Source organism: Ptiloglossa arizonensis, chromosome 12 (assembly GCF_051014685.1).
Source record: "Ptiloglossa arizonensis isolate GNS036 chromosome 12, iyPtiAriz1_principal, whole genome shotgun sequence".
NCBI classification, from domain to species: Eukaryota; Metazoa; Arthropoda; class Insecta; order Hymenoptera; family Colletidae; genus Ptiloglossa; species Ptiloglossa arizonensis.
Genome location: NC_135059.1, coordinates 7,761,270 through 7,777,916, shown reverse-complemented (window position 1 = coordinate 7,777,916; position 16,647 = coordinate 7,761,270). Strand labels below are relative to the sequence as shown.

Sequence of the window (16,647 nt, the reverse complement as noted above, 5' to 3'; positions counted from 1 at the left end):
GAGGGGTGTGGCAGGGGGGCCGCGGAGGAAACGACTCGCGCGCTTTCGTGGTTTTTTGAGTGCTCCCGAAATATCCTCGTGCCCTCGTCCACGGGGGGAAGAGATAAAGCGGGACGAGGTAGAAGAGGGAGCGAGCGCGTTCGCGTTGTAGCAGAGAGAGAGAGACGAGATGGGAATGCCAGTCTTCGGTAACTAGTCATCCTAGCAACGTGGCTTCGCGGGTTCTCGACGGTGACAAAGGTCACCCGGGATAGGAATAAAGGCTTTGTGCGTTGCCCGATACGTCTCGTCTCGCAGTCACGTGGCGCGGTAAAACTCTGTGAAAACAAGGTGCGTTCGTTCGTTCGTTCGTTCGTTCGTTCGTGTTTTCCATAGGTGTCGCGGGGAACGATAACCTCGCGTCTAGAAAAATCGCGGCCGACACGATCGATGAAAGAAACTCGAGTACGCGAGTTCGCCGTGAGAGAAAAGTGGTCTCGGGTAGTACAGAAACGCTCGTAGAAACTCGTCTCGAGCGAACTTTCGTCGACGACAGCTACGAGACGCTCGATCGACCAACCGGTGACCAATACCACGATTTCGCGCGAGGATCGTCAGGCGCGGTCGATCCAGGCTCGACATCACCCTCGTGGACAACCTTCTCGAGTCGCGACCTTCTCGAGCCGCGAGTGGCTCGATGCTCATCGATCGCGACCAGAAGCCTTTACGAGGATGCCTCTGAAGATCGAGACCGGCACCTACACGGTGAACCCGGTCGCCAAAAAGAACGTCTCCAAGTTTCTCCTTTGGAAACACTGGCGTAGGAGGTACGACTGTTATTTAGCCGAGTTACGTCCACAGAGTGCCGCTTGTTCTCCTTGACTTTTCTCGTCGTTCCTCCGGTTCGAGTCCACGATCCATCATTGGTGGACACCATTCGATTTTCACTCTTTTTTTGCGAACGCAGGTGGTCCCGATTATTTCGGTCCAACTAGCGACGAGTTCTATCACCGGTTAGGACTCGGTTTAATTATTCTTACTAAGAAGTAGAAGTTCGATTCTTCTTCGACGAAGACGGATGTACGATCGCGGAATACAGCGATTGAATCGTTCGTTCGTTTGAGAAACAGGAACGAGGGATAAACAAGTTGAATTTTGTTCAATCTGGACCCATTCCCTTGTTTTCTTTTCCATCGCGATGACCAGTCGCTCGATGACGATTCGTCACTGTACATCGTTCGGTTACCAACGAACCGAATCTAAGATTGGACAATAATTAGAAACTTTTGTTTATTCTTTGCCTACTTTTATCGGTTGGACTTTTCCGCTGTGTTCGGTTGGAACGTAGCTTCGAAGAGTGAATCTTGGATCTTGTCGATTTCTCGCAAGAACGAATATTCCACTCGGAACGACGCGCGTTATTACGTTTACACAGTTTTGGAGAAGCTTCCGGTTGAATCGTACGCGCGATATTCGAGTCGAGATTGTCCAGATCCACGCGTGGGTCGTTGGAACGTGAACGTGTTAATTTATCCGTGGAACTTTTCTCCAGGGAGCAAGTTTTGCAACCGGTCGTTTCGTTTGTCGAACTGGAGATCGAACTGTGCTCGTTTCTCGAGGCGAATTTCGACGTTGAACGGATATCCGGAGAATCCGGAGATCGTTAACGCCCGGTTAACGATGATCGATCACCGTTCGGAAACGACGTCGATAACGAGCCGACTTCGCTTCTTAGTTCCCCGGAAGGCGTGTCCCCACTCTACGGTGTCGTTCGTTTCTCGAACGCGTATTCATCGTCGATGCATTCGTTCACGATCAAGCATGATCCGATCACCTTGCACTCTCTTCGCCTAACTACGCTTCGCCTGCAGCACGCCACACGCAACAACGCCCTTTTAATCCGTTAACCCCACCAACCCTCTCGCAGCTACGATTGCACTCGTCGAACTGCAACGCGGAACACGGTTCTCTCGTTCGAGTTCCTTTTTCGAACGGGAAAATTTCATATGAGAAATTGCACTCGAGACACTCGATTCGACAAAATTCTAATCGAAACGTTCGACTCGAGGAATTTCATTTGAGAAATTGCACTCGAGACACTCGATTCGACAAAATTCTAATCGAAACGTTCGACTCGAGGAATTTCATTTCAGAAATTGCACTCGAGACACTCCATTCGAAAAATTTTGTTCGAAACGTTCGACTCGAGGAATTTCATTTGAGAAATTGCACTCGAGGCACTCGATTCGATGAATTCTGTTCGAAACGTTCGACTCGAGAAATTTCATTTGAAAAATTGCACTCGAGACATTGTATTCGAAAAATTGTATTCGAAACGTTCAACTCGAGGAATTTCATTTGAAAAATTGCACTCGAGGCACTCGATTCGACAAAATTCTGTTCGAAACGTTCGACTCGAGAAGTTTCGTTCGAAATACGTTATCGTTCGGTTTGAAAACTTTTACAGGATCGTTCGTAGATCCACGCTTCGGACGGTGAATATTAAATGGATGAAAAAACGCGGAACATTCCGCGTAGCTTACTTTTCGAGATAGGAAGAATCAAAGAGAACGTTCAAAGCGGGTACGAATCGATGGAAACGTTGTACGCTATGGAAAGTGTTCTTGATACAACCGACGTGGTTCGTTCATTTCCGTTAGCAAGGCCATGCGTGTCGGTCGTTGAAACGGAAGCGTGCACGACCACTTCGCCGCTCGCAGAACCGTACTCAATTCGCGTAGATCGAGATACCGGTCGCGAGTTTCAATTATTCGCTGATTTTCGTTTCATTTTCTTCAATTCGTAACTCGAGAAGTAAGGAACACGGGACAACTTCGTTATTTATTTCAACGCGTAGATATTCACCCTCCGAAGTTTGGGTAAACCGATCGCGTTTACCGATCACTCTGTGTATCGAGAAATATTGGGCTGTTCCGAAATTGATTTCTTTCACTGAAAATTTTGGTAAACGAAATCACTTTCCGAACGAGCCAATATTTCCGTACCTATCGGAGGAAATTGATCGTAAAATACCGAAAGGAAGAACCGAACGACGAGAATCGATCTCGTTCGAGCAGTGCGATGGTCGCGCGACGAGTGTGTACAACTAACCGAAACATTAACCAGAAAATTGGAAATCGAGCGACTCGATCGGAACGCGTACTCGAACCACTCCGAACGAAAGAGTGTTCCTATTCGTTTAAAATCAGCGAAACGAACGTATCGTTAACGAATGCTGAACAGTGACCGATTCGACGAACACCGATTCCACTTTTGCGCACCGATCACCGCATCTCACACGTTCCCCCGATGCATGCGATTCTCTCGAGTTGCACCGGACCGATGCACCAGCTTGCACTCTGGCTTTGTGATTGCGCGCGAGCCGGTCCGATCGCGATTATCGCGGCGATACGAAACAACCGTTGCTCCGGTTAATTAAAGCATCGACTATCGAAGAACGATTCGCGAAACTCGAATCACACCGGTCTATCTATCACGGAACGCGTTTCGTTCGCGGTTCGAAATTCATTTCAGATTTTTGCAAACACGTTCCCACGAATCGAGGGGGAACGTATCTACTCGTCCACGGGCCGGTTCGGTCGCTATTTGCGTAACACGTTCGATGTCCGCGAGTTGCGAGAAAGAATCGGTTTCACGCGGCGCGTAGGAAAAACGTGGAAGCTCGCGCGGTGTGTACTAACAGACGCCGGTCGATTTATCGCGTCCGTCTCGTCTGTGTTCTGCCACCGGGTCCAATCGTAAAATTAGATCCACGTGGGACGCGGAGTTTACGCGCCGGTTATTTGCTTTTTAAAGTCGCGGGCCAACGAGACCGCTCTTGTTCGCGTGATTCACGACGATGAAACAAGTGTTTGCACAGTCGCCGAGACGATTGTGCGCGAAATTGCGGGGGCACGCGAGACACGCGAGTGGTGGGGGGGAGGGGGACTTGGTTCGGTGCTCCCCGTTAATTGTTCCGTACGATTCTCCGCTAGCGAGGTAAACGTACCGATCGTCGACACATTTTACGCTAAACTTCATAGTCGAGCTTTCGTCTAGGGTAATAATATTCGGTTGTGCGGAAAGTGATTTCGTTTTCCAGAATTGAGAATATATCATTTAATCAAATGTTTGTACGTTCTGAAAAAATCGTGTTTCATTTGCACTAAGAAAAAAGGTTTTCCAGAATGGAAAATATATAATTTAATCAAATGTTTGTACGTTCTGAAAAAATCGTGTTTCATTTGCACCAAGAAAAAAGGTTTTCCAGAATGAAGAATATATCATTTAATCGAATGTTTGTACGCTCTGAAAAAATTGTGTTTCATTTGCACTAAGAAAAAAGGTTTTCCAGAATGGAAAATATATAATTTAATCGAATGTTTGTACGTTCTGAAAAAATCGTGTTTCATTTGCACCAAGAAAAAAGGTTTTCCAGAATGGAGAATATATAATTTAATCAAATGTTTGAACGCTCTGAAAAAATCGTGTTTCATTTTCACAAAAAAAAAAAAAAACGAAGTGACTTTCCCGAGCAACTCAATAGATCGTTCGATAAGTTTTGTCGTTGGATAAGAAACGGAGCTATCGGATTCGTCGTTTTATTTTTCAAAGAATATTTAACGAACACGTTTCACGTAGATCTATCGACTCGTTCGTATATTTGTTCGAAGTTAAAGTGTAGTATTTTCTTACAATGGAAACAACGACAAAACTCGAACAACCTAGTATACATTTTACACACAGAGTATCGTAGCAGATTCAAAGAATCTACCACTATTTCCGATTCGTTCTGTGTAAAATGCGTGTTGTAACATTGGAAGAGAAAATCGACTTTGAATATTCCAGTGGCGCGCGTGCACTTAACTGTGACGCGATTAAACGGACGTCGTTAACAAATAGCGTTATTATCGCGCGCAGTATCGATTCCTTATCGCCGCGCGGTGTAATTCGTAATTGTACAACGACCGAGACCGGCCACTAGAGTTCATTCTACGTATATCGTTCACCGTGGAACCGAGCTGCACCAGATGCATCACCACCACGCGCATCCGATGCAACGAGCGCACTCGCGTATTCTCGGATTACTCTATTCTTACCAGAGATCCCTATTTCGCGCGTATTTAAACACACGTGTTTTTAACGCGCGTGTACTTTGGTACGTGTAATTTTATATTAAAGTAACACGGGCACCCGTCTACTGTTTCACGTGTATTTGAACGCACGTGAAATATTCTGTTGTTCGAAAAGTCACTTCGTTTTTCTTTTGGTGAAAATGAAACACGATTTTTTCAGAGGTTACAAACATTTGATTAAATTACACATTCTCCAATTTGGAAAACGAAATCACTTCCCGAACGACCCAATAATACACGTGTATTTAACTACACGCGTGTCGCGCTACTCGTATTCGAATTTTAATACAATTTTGATAAATTTCGTCTCAAAGATTCTCGTTTTGAATTCGATCCGCTATAATTTTCTTTTTAAACGAACAGTCGATAAGAACAATGTTAATTTCTATCTCGATCGATCGACTCGAATATTTGCCCACCGTGAGAAAGCTCGTAGGTTACGTGGATAATGTTAGACTCCGGCAAAGTATAAACGTTACGGCTCTATCGGTGATCGAAGTAAGATGCGACGACGATCGGAACAAGCTGCGGTTCACCTTACGTATTCTCTCTCGGAATCGAACGTCCAGTTTGTCCAAGAAGCGGTTCGCGTAACTCGATTACCCTAGCCTTGGATAATTCCACAGTATCACGGATTCGAGCGTGTTCGTTAACGATCGGGCGATAAATTAAATTCCAGCGATGTCGATACCGGGGAAGAAAAATCCGCGATCGTTTTACCGTTAATTAAAAGGTAACGTGAAAGTCGACCGGTGAGATTAATTTATCGACTTTGAACGCAGCGCCAGCTTCCAATTAATGTCGACGATGCTCTCGAGCTGTTCGGTTTGGCAAAAAATCAATCCACCTGTCGGTGCGGTTTCTGTCGTTAAAAGAGGATGCCGGCGGTAGAACGAAACAGCCGGAACGACTCGAGCTCGATGCTAATTCGTTCCGCTTTCACGTGGCTGGGAATCACCCGGATCGTTTTCCCGCTCGAGGACACAGAAAATTGCTATTGGACAATAGATCGCGATCCATTCCTTGAATTCGAGCATGAAATCGGTACACTTGCCCCGTCTTGCGTTTTACCGCGGATTAAACGGGGAGCTCGAGAGCATCGGAGCATCGCGGACCCGATTCCACGAGCTGACTGCATCGAGGATGATGGATTTTGGAACGTAATCGGTGAGAATTCCACCGAGATTGCACGAACGTTGTTCGAATGTTCGTTCGAAAGTTCAATTCCGTGGCTGGGACTGTTGGTCGAGCCACGATGGATCGTGAAGTGAACGAAACTCGCGTTCGACAGAGTCCATCATTCTAGTCCGTGTGCGAAGAAAATTGAATAGTGGAAGTCAGTTGAAAAAAAGAAACTAAAAAAAAAAAGAAAGAAAGAAAGAAAAGACGCGGAACAAAAAAGAAACGAAAATCAACAGTGTGCACGAGGACCGCGAGGACGAGGATCGTCGACGAGCCAGCGGGCAAACACGCGGTGGCGGCGAGGTAGCGGGCCTAGAAGACGTCGGCGACTCCTGCGCCGCGACGCTGACGCCGTCGGTCCCAGGCGCCGGCGGCATCAGGTCGAATCGCCGCGCGAGGCCGCTTTCTCTCGCGGTGCAACCTCTTAATTACCGTCGCCTTGATCCGGATACGAAAATCCCAACCGACATCGTCGCCAGCCATCATCCTAACATGACTAGCCAGGAGAGCATCGGCAGCTGCAGCCTGGACGTCGACCAATCCGCGTCCGACCGATCAGGTTGGCTATCCTCGATGCGTACCGCGAAATAGACTCTAGACACCGGGCCCGGAATGTATTGGCCGTTCAAGGTCACGCGCGGATAACCCCCACCGTAACGTTTAATCGAGCAACTACGAGCTAGATGATCTCTCGCCTGTTCTCGCATACTAGGTGGAAGGAATATACCCAGGTCGGAGAGAAACTTGCATTTTGGGAACCTGGTCTCGAGAATGGATCAGTAATAACGCAGCGAGGAAACTTGCAAGGTTGCACTCGTCTCTTGAAAATAATTTCTACTTTTATTTTGCGTAGAGCGTTGTCACGATAGCGGCAACTGTGGAGAGTGTCCGATACGATGACGATCGTTGCTTTTTCTTTTAACGTTTCTCGTTTATTGGAAGCTCTAAAGGGCAGATATTCCATAATATCTGTTTAAACATTGTTTCTTTGAAAGCTTTAAAGGGCAGACATTCCACAATATCCGTTTGAAAATTGTTTCCTTGAAAGTAGGAGAGAGAAAGAACAGAGTTCCACGACGAAGGTTTACTCCGGATTTATTAACCCTTTGGTTGCAAAAGATACGTACGAAAGTTCTCTAAAAGTAGACGGTCATTTACGCGGAATATATATATATATATATATACGTACATCTCCCCGGTGCGTTGTTTGCGCAAAAGATGGCGAGAGACGCGAGTCTAGCCATTACCGACGCAATCGTAACGTTATTTTATACAGGGTGTCTGTTCTATCCCGACACGGTGGAATATCTTGCGAGCAAACGATGAATATCGAAAATATATTCTTACGAGCGCGGTTTCGCGCGAAAGGGAGTGGAACGATTGTTCGAACCGAATAATATCCTCCTACGCGCGAAACAATCTTTTTGGAGAACATATTTCCGACACGATCGATTCAATTCCGAAACGTTCCACAGTACCGAGCTGAAAGAGACACTCTGTACGTCTTAACGTACTTTAAAATTGATCTTTCGTTAAGATTGCCTTGGTAAGAAATATTTCCAATTCGGTTACCCGTGGCTTTGCAGTCTCGAGTTTCTTCTCTTCCTCCGAAGAGATTAAGGCTGTAGAAAACTTGCTCGGCCCCTTATTACGCGTCAATAACGCGGAAGAATACGGAATAAACTCGACGAAGGAAATAACAACGAAGATTAAAAGAAGCTCGCAAAATTATCGAATAAATACTTTTTTAAACGCGTACGCGACAGTTTTATACCCTCGTTATTACGGATAATGCAGTCCCTGGTGTGGTAACTGTCTCGTTCCGTACACCGTGAGCACCTTCGGTACCGAGCGGCCGTAGTTAACGGATTAAGTAAGACCCTGTAGCCATCGGACAGTTTCTCGGTAAGGAAAAACACATTCTGCGGTTTTCAACTAGCACGGGTATCGCTTGACAAACCTCTCGAGTATGCCTCGGTTACCTCGCGATATTCCTTCCAGTAAATACGCACGCTAGGTTTAACCCTACCGCGTTTCTCGGATATTTGCGATCCATGGCGTCATCGTAATATGTATCATTTTTCTAGAATCGAATCTAATGTAATACACGAGACGCCCCTGCGTTTCTATACTCTCACTCGTCGCGTTCTAGAGTTCCTGATACGAGTTTCGTGCTTTCTTTATCCGAAGATCTCGGACGTACAATCGAACGCGTTAAGAGGCACTTTGGTAGGTTCAGACTGGAGCTATTGTGATAGACTGGACGGTTGTGTGTGTATTTCTTTGTTCTTCTCGTTGCATTATAAATGTAAAAACTCAAGTTTTATCCGTTCGGGATATTCTCCAGCCGAACACTTTGGACACGAGAGGAGACCCTCGGTTGTCACCCAATTCGCTATTTCCGATCCGAGAAAACTTGGCGGTTTGGAATTCAAATTGGAATTGAAATATCACGTTCTCGTAGAGTGTAATATAAAAATGTTCCGTTCCAGATGGATTTTACAACTGAAAAGATTTTCTCGAGACGTCGGTTTCTGGTAGCGAGAAAGCCTCGAGTGCAAAGGATCGAAATTAAGAGGCACTTCGATAGGTTTGGACTGGAGATCATTACGACGGACGATACCACCGGATGATCAATTTTCTCGCTGTTCTCGTTGCATCGCGGGGCCAAAGGCAAGAATTCCGGACACGTTTCCCTCAAAGATCTCGAGCGCATAATCGAACGCGAGAACGCATTAAGGTTAAGTGACGGAAAGCCCCGATAGGTTCGGACCTGGTGCCACTATTCTCTTTCTCTCTCTCTCTTTTTCTCGAACATCCGGGGAACAACGCTGAGAGAAGTGGCCGGTCGATATCTCTTCTGTTCCGCTCGTGGCGTTGTTCGCACGCTAGGAAATCACGAAACGAGAACTGCTCGACACTCGAGCGGTAAGGGTTGCACTACAGGGAGCAGTATCGAGCGTAACCATCGGAATTCGTCGAGGTCGTCGTCGAATGACCTTGCACTTGACGCCTCGAAGGCCGCGCGGAAAGACTCTTTCTCTCTCGATCTCTCGCGCACACTCTCTCTCTCTCTCGCCGAATTTCAACCGCGACGATCTTGGAACGTTCAAGGTCACCGATCCCTCCACCATCGCGCGGATCGTTCCTTTTTGCCCCGTTGCCGATCGAATTTAGATCGTAACGCGTCGCGCGTGCAGCGAGTCGCCGAGCGGAGGTTTCTTTCCATCGTCGGTGCCAAGAAGACGAAGAGACTCAGAGACGCGTTTGTCTCTTTTGCGCGGCGGCTCGACCAGCCTCGTGCCGTTCCAGGGTTATTCCTGTGTCGGGTTTCGTACGGGCACGTTTCGATCGTTTCGACCGTGTCTTTCGCGCGTACGTTTCGATCGTCTCGAATCATCTCGACTCTGCCCCGATCATCGTGGAGAGAACCTACCTGAGTTTCCACGGTACCTTGATCACGCGTGGCTCGATACAGGTCGCTCGACCGAACGGTAGAATCTCCACGAGGCGGCTTCGCGAGCGAGGAAAGTGTCGGTGTGATCGTTGCGAGTCGGTGTCGCGTTCTCGTGTTCGTTGTCCGGGTGTTCCCGTGAACTCGATGAGATCGTCTTCGAGAGGAGACCGTTAGCTCGAGAACAGAGAGTTGAGGCGTTGTTCGAGGGGCAATACTCGGGGCTCCAACAGAGGCATTTCGCTTTGCAGAGAACACGGTAGACTCTGTATCGAAGAAGACCCTGCACAGCCTGAATCTCTCGTGCAACGGTGACTCGGTGACTTCGCCGGAGAATCTGGCAAACGGTAGCAGCGAGACGCTGCAAAAGTCCCACCTGACGCCAGATGAGAAGTTGAACGTCAGCAATGGTCATCGAGGCAGTCCCGAGCTTGACCAGCTGACAGTGAAGAAACCGAGTTACTTGGGCCTGGCGTGCAGCATCAGCGGCTATTCGGGGATCAATAGGTACGACAGCAAGCTGAGGGAAGGTTTTCGATCGAGAGACAGCAGCCCTGGTACGAGGCTGATCACGAGGGACACCAGCCCGGCTGGTTTCAGGTAAGAATTCTTTCTTTCTTTCGTTCTTTCTCTTCGCGTTCGAATAAAGTCGACGTTCTTGCCCAAAATTCTTCTCTCTCTCTCGGAAGGATCTATCGTTACTTTCTCCCTGAGGTCGTCGAAACGTTACAGATCGAACGAAAATCTCAACGTGCCCAGCCACCCGTACCCGCCTAAGAGTCAGTCGATCTCGCCGTTAGCGATGGACAGACAGAACGGTTTCTCGAACGGTCTGAAGGAGGAGTGCAAAATGGAGTCGTACAGAGAGTCGAGGAGCTCGATCGGTATATGCCAGGGTTACTCGGAGGTGGACAAGGGTCTCGTTCACGCACAGTTCCCGGACGTGAGTCCGATACGTGCCAGCACACCGGCGAAACGTAGCCCGGGTGTCTCGCAGATGATGTCCTGCGGTCAACAGAACAAATCGTCCTTCTCCCCACATTTTGCGGACGTCTCCGCGACCTCGCCGAAACAAGCGGCCGGCAATCGTAAGTGACACGGTCGATCGTCGTCAACGAGTCGCGGAGAACGACCGACGTGGGCCGTTCTTATCGTTCTATCGATCGATTGTTCGCAGTTTCGAACGCTTCGTACGCCGAAACGAACGTATTGAACGGCTCGACGACGACGACGGAGCCGGAGAACCAGGTGTCGAGCAACTCCTCGAGCAGCGAGAAATCCTTCATTCAGCAACGAGTCGAACGTCTCTACGGGCCGGGTGCCCTCGCCCAGGGTTTCTTCTTCAAACGCAGCACCAGCAGATTGAACACCAGCGAGACCAGCTTCAACAAATCGAGCAACAACAACGACCTCTCGACCGACAACGCGAACACGGAGGAGTCACTGAAGAATCTACCGGTACTGAGACACTTGAGACCCGAGTTTCGAGCTCAGCTTCCGGTGGTCAGCCCCAGAAGACCCACGGACGGCTCGGAACAAATCCTGAAACCCTTGCAGAGGTGAGTACCGAAGAAACGATACGTTCGTGGTTCGAAGAGGTTACCATCTCGGTTTCTCCGTTCAGGGTAACACCGGTTTCGCGAAAGTTCGAGCAGAAATTGAAAATACAGACGCCCTCGAGCTTGGACAGAAGCATCGTCGAGAGCAAAGCGCAGAAGCTGAATTCCAGCACGGCCAGCATTCCAGACCAGCAGCCAGCTGCGCCGAAGGTTGTCTTACCTGTCCTAGAACCGAGCGCCAGCTCGACAAACGTGGCCAAGCAGGCTCAGGAAGCCGAGAAGGCCGAGGAGAAGGATGGGCATTATTTCCTAAAGGTGTGTATTTCCTTCGATTCTTTCGAACGTTCCGGTTCGGTTCACCGTGATCCTCGTAACCGTTCACGTGTACCCGTGTTCACGCGTTGGAGTGCAATCGTTGACGATCGAACGGTTCACCTATACGTTTTCTTCGCAAAATTGTTTCAGCTGCTGAAACAGGAAACGAACAGGCTTCTCTCGTTGGCCGCGTCGGCGGAAGCCGAGTTGACCAACAACGATACCGTTCTACTTCCGGAGGAAGCAGCCGGGAAACTACGGTCGGCCGCCGGCAAGGCCAGGTTACTCGCTTCGCAGAAGATGCAACAGTTCGAGGGACTCTGCCAGAAGAACATGGTGAGACGTTATACTCGAGCGGTGCTCTTGTCACCGTATCGGATCACGAAACGAATAATATAGTTTAAAGTCGTTTTCACACCCGCAGTTTAACTCGCGATTCACCTAGAGAAATATTAACCACTTGCATTACAAAGACGTGCTACGCACGTCGAGATACTTCTGTCTCGGACGAATCTCGAGCGATCTTCTCACACGGTTTCGTTGCTTTGTTTCAGAACCAGGTGCCCGGTGAAGAGTTCCCGACGACCAACGAGGACCTAGCCGGATTCTGGGACATGGTGATGCTGCAGGTGGTGCAAGTAAACGAGCTGTTCGATCACATCGAAAAGTTACGAAATTCCCAGTGGCAAGAGGTATGTTCAGAAAACTTGGTTAAACTCCAGACACCCTGTCCCTCGAAGCTTCCCAAGAGAAAGTCACACTGCCAGGGGAGACTCGAACGCGCGGCGAAGCCGAGCGAACCATCTTGGAAAGATCTTCTGCGCGAGAAACACGTACGATTCGACGCCAGCACGGTGTCCAACGAACCGGTGGAACCGATTCGTGCGAACGAGAGATCGTTTCGCGAGTCCAGGATCGATTCGTTCGAGGAACGATTGTGCGACGACGCGTTTCGCGTCTTGACCCAGGCGCAGAGTTTACAGTACGAAGAGGAGTTCGGCAGAGAGCACGAGGCGGAGTACGGGAACGACCGCGAGTACATTCGTGATTACGTAAATATTCTTTACCCAGACGACCGCTGGTTACCAGCGCGACCGTTCCTCGACGACCGTAGACGCAGATCTTACAGTCTGTTTCCTCGTCGAGATTTTCCCGTGGACGACTTCGACGAAACTGAACCTTACTTTGGGAACAAGTCGTCGAACTTTGAAGCAGAATCTGGAGCAAGAACCGAACGAGTCGACCCGTTCGATCGAGACGAGAAACAGAAACAAGGAACGAAGACCTGCTCTTCGAACGATAAATCGCAGGCAATGAAAAATAATATTCCGAAGAAAACGGAAGAGAATTGTAACAAGCGTTTATCGGACAAGAGAGTCAAGTCTTGCAGTCCCGTTGGACGAAATTCGAACCAGGAAACTCGAATCAAAGATCGTTGTCGAACGAGATTTCGCAGTCGGGAGAACAAGTCCAAGAGAAGCGATCAGATCGAGTCGAGTGTTCCGTGTAAATCTCACGTTCCAACGTCAATGTTCCCTCGAAATAAAAACGAAGAAGAGACTCCGTCGCGAAAACACAACTCTTCTAAAACTCGTCCGGTGCAGTCTGTCGCGCAAACCGAGACCAACAGGCAAAACGTTAAGAAACCGGGTTGCATCGAAGCAAACGACGCAACGAAACCGAGCAAGAGGATTTCGTCGCTCGATCGTTGCACCGAGAAAACGATCAAGGTGTCCCCGAAACAAGAAACAGTACTGCACGGAAGTGTGAAGAGAAGAGCGCATACTCCGAGCCAGTCGAAAAACGAGAAACTGTTTCTCAATACGACCAAGACCCTCAAGAGCAAGGACTGCGACAAGAAGGATTCCAAAATTTTAAAAGACACTTGCGACACCAAAGAGAACGCTCTCAAGTACAATCTCTCGGTTGTGGACGCAATGTGGTCGAATCTCGACGCTCTCGATTACAAACCCAAATCTCACGCGTCGAAGGAGAACTACATCTTGGCTAGAACATTGAGAAAGCAGCTTCCATCGAGAAATCGAGCGACAAAGGTCGTAAAGGAGCCGAAAAGCTCCGAGGAGATTTCGGATGGTGTAAGTTGGAGGTTGAGCGACTCGAAGCCTTTCGTCCCGATGACCCAAGAGACTCTGCGTCAGTTGAAGCAGGTGTACAACGCCGAGACGCGAGCCAATTCCATGGCCGCGTTGAACAGGTTGGAGAGACTGAAGCGAATGAAATACTACGACAGGAGGAGGAAACGGAGTCTCAAGAACCACGAGGAAGAGGAACACCCGAAGGAGGTCGTGTCGCGCGGGACAATGCCGAATCTGTCGCTGGAAAACTTCTCCAATCGATCGGACGTTCAATGTTTGTTGAAGTTGGACGAGAACGCGATAAGGCGCGAGATTGCAAATTTGGTGAACGACAGCCAGGTTCAGTGCTCGATAGCGCCTTCCTTGGTGACCACGAAGAACGAGTCCACTCTTGCCAACGACGTTACAGAGAATATCGGGAAATGGTCGGACAAGAACTCGGAGATCGAGAGTTTTCTGACCGCTTTGATGTCCATCGAGTCGTTGAGTCCCGCGTTGGTGTCGCGGGTAGCCGAAAACGGCAGCTTGAAGCTGAAGAAACGTCTGAGCATCAAGAAGCTGAGCTACGGTTTGGTCGCGAAGAGCTTCGAGTCGTCGACCGTCAGCACGAACCTCGTACTGGACATTTCGCAACACGTGCACTCGGAATTCGCTGTCAGTTCGTTGGGGGCACGTGCGACCGGCAAGTGCCCCGATCTTAACAGACGCTTGTCGGTGAAAAGGGACCTGAACGTGGCCCGTTACCTGGACGACCTCAAGAACATGAAACTGCTCCCGATGATGGGGTTCAACGTCGCCTCGAGTTCAAACGACGTTAAGAGTTTCCCCGGCAAGGCGCGTGACGTCTGCCTGTTCCTAAAATCGAATCGTACCCTCTGTCGCTTGTTGTTGTATTTGTACGTGTACGGTATCCTTGGTCTGTTGCTGGTGCTGCTGAGAGTCGGCTCGTGCAACGATCGCTTCCCAGACCCGAGGATCTTTTACAATTCTTAAACACTCGAACCGTCCGCGATCCAATGTACACATTCATGCTTTTGTGGAATAAAAACGTCCTCCGTGTACCTTCCCGCCTCCCTTGTTCCCTTTAATTCTCGTCGAACACACAGAGACAGAGAACCTACCGCGGAAGAAAAATAATTCAATGATAGAAAAGCGCAGAGAAAACTCTCGAAGGATCGTCCATCCCCAAGTACGTTCTCCTTGTCGATTCACGTGTCCACTCCTACGAATGGTTTCTACCGCGTTTCAAAGAGCGACTGTTCACCATTTCGCCCGAGACCGTTGCATCGGAACACATTGTTTGCAAATGCAACGTGTAAAATTACCACAAATTCTCTACAGAGATGTCTCTGTGTAGGTTCACCGGTTGGATATTTGCATACTTCAGCGACTACGATCGCAACGTTGCGCTCTCGCGAATGGGTCGACGGTCTCTCTCTCTTCGAGAATCGATGAAATCGTTGGTTCGACCGGTCTAGCGAAATTCTGACGCCTATTTTTTTCCCCCGTAGATCGTGCCAGAGAAGAAATCGGTCGCTGTGGTACCGCAGAACGGCAGCACAACGAAGCGTCGCGTCGCCCCTATCCACAAACCAAAATCCACGGCGAACAGCGAGGCGAACAAAAAGGCGAGAGAGGCGAGGGAACAGGCACGAAGACAGCTGATCGAGGAACGAAGACGAGCGATGCGCTCCAACGCGCAAAATTCCGAGAATACCGTCAAGATCTTTGCTCCCGATACGTAACGATAAAAATGGGGGACGGGGGGGTGGGTGGTGGTGGGAGGCCGGTGAATCCTCGATCGATCGGCGTCCATGACGCTCTGCCACGAGCCGGATCAAAAGACGGTATTTTCTATGGATTTTTCTCGCATCTCGAGGCGTGTGCGTCCGACACCCAGCTCTCGACGAATCTTCTCTCGGAAAAAAGAAAAACAAAAGAAAAGAAAAAAAAAATAAAAGAAGTACGTTGTTCTCGTCGCACGCTTGACGATATTTACCGAATCGACGGTGTTGTAATTTCCGACGAATAGTATTGTGAAACGGCATACGCGTTACGTGCAGCACGCCCACAGTTAGAGCGTATCGTTACGTAAATGCTATGAAAATTATGCGTACAGAGCGTTTACTCTAGGGAGCCGAGTTATAAACAATTACCGACACGCTTCGACTGCAATCAAACGCGCTTCACGTCGTTCGTAGAATCGAGCGTTCTTCGCCCACAACCGGACACCGCGATTCGATCGGAACGGTTCACGGTGTACAGTGCGTTACCTAATAAAACGGGGCACGTTGTTGTTCTTCTTTCTTACCAAGGTCGTGGACACATTTCTCACGCGAGAACGTTTACACTTTACTTTACGCGTGTCGCGCGAGAACCATCAATGGGTATCATATTCAGCTGTACGATCGTAAACCTCGAACCATGACAATTTTTTACCGCGCCGTTTTTTATTCCACGGAACTGCTCAAATTTGTTTCCTTTTCTTTTTTCCTTTTTTTTATTATATCCGTTGACGTATCGTCCGACATTATGAGATAAATTAAGTGCGGAGAGAGACGAGCGATATTTTTACTTGAACTAAAGTTTCGAATAACGAAGGAAGAACGAACAGTTTTACGCGTTACTCGTCGAATGAAAATTACCGGTCGAATTATAGAATTAAATATTTCGCGATCAACGAATCGAATAACGAGCGAACGAACGTGGCGCACGATCGCGCCTTACGATCGTACGGTTCGTTTTTTATTCTTCTTACGTTCGTATAAAATTTCTTTCGTTTTCGATCGAGTGAATAAACGAAGCACACGGATTTTTAGACATTGACTTTACAGTTTCAAAGGGTCTCGAACGATCGACACTATACAGCTTCGTTCCCCTTCGATTATTCGCGCTGTGATGTTTCGTGCTAATACTTGTTACGTTTT

General features: G+C 48.6%; 1 protein-coding gene across 9 annotated transcripts in view; it reads left to right on the top strand.

The window, feature by feature from the left end:
• LOC143153127 (uncharacterized) overlaps positions 1–15,480 on the top strand; it is a 57,343-nt gene extending 41,863 nt beyond the window's left edge. For all 9 annotated transcript variants that reach the window (XM_076323994.1, XM_076323997.1, XM_076323995.1 and 6 more), the window contains 8 exons: positions 6,533–6,855; positions 10,002–10,350; positions 10,483–10,838; positions 10,928–11,309; positions 11,375–11,624; positions 11,775–11,960; positions 12,179–12,316; positions 15,232–15,480. In XM_076323994.1, coding sequence (XP_076180109.1) covers positions 6,533–6,855; positions 10,002–10,350; positions 10,483–10,838; positions 10,928–11,309; positions 11,375–11,624; positions 11,775–11,960; positions 12,179–12,316; positions 15,232–15,465 — 2,218 coding nt within the window. In that variant the 3' untranslated portion in view covers positions 15,466–15,480. The remainder of the gene's footprint in view (positions 1–6,532; positions 6,856–10,001; positions 10,351–10,482; positions 10,839–10,927; positions 11,310–11,374; positions 11,625–11,774; positions 11,961–12,178; positions 12,317–15,231) is intronic.
• Positions 15,481–16,647: the final 1,167 nt, after the last annotated feature.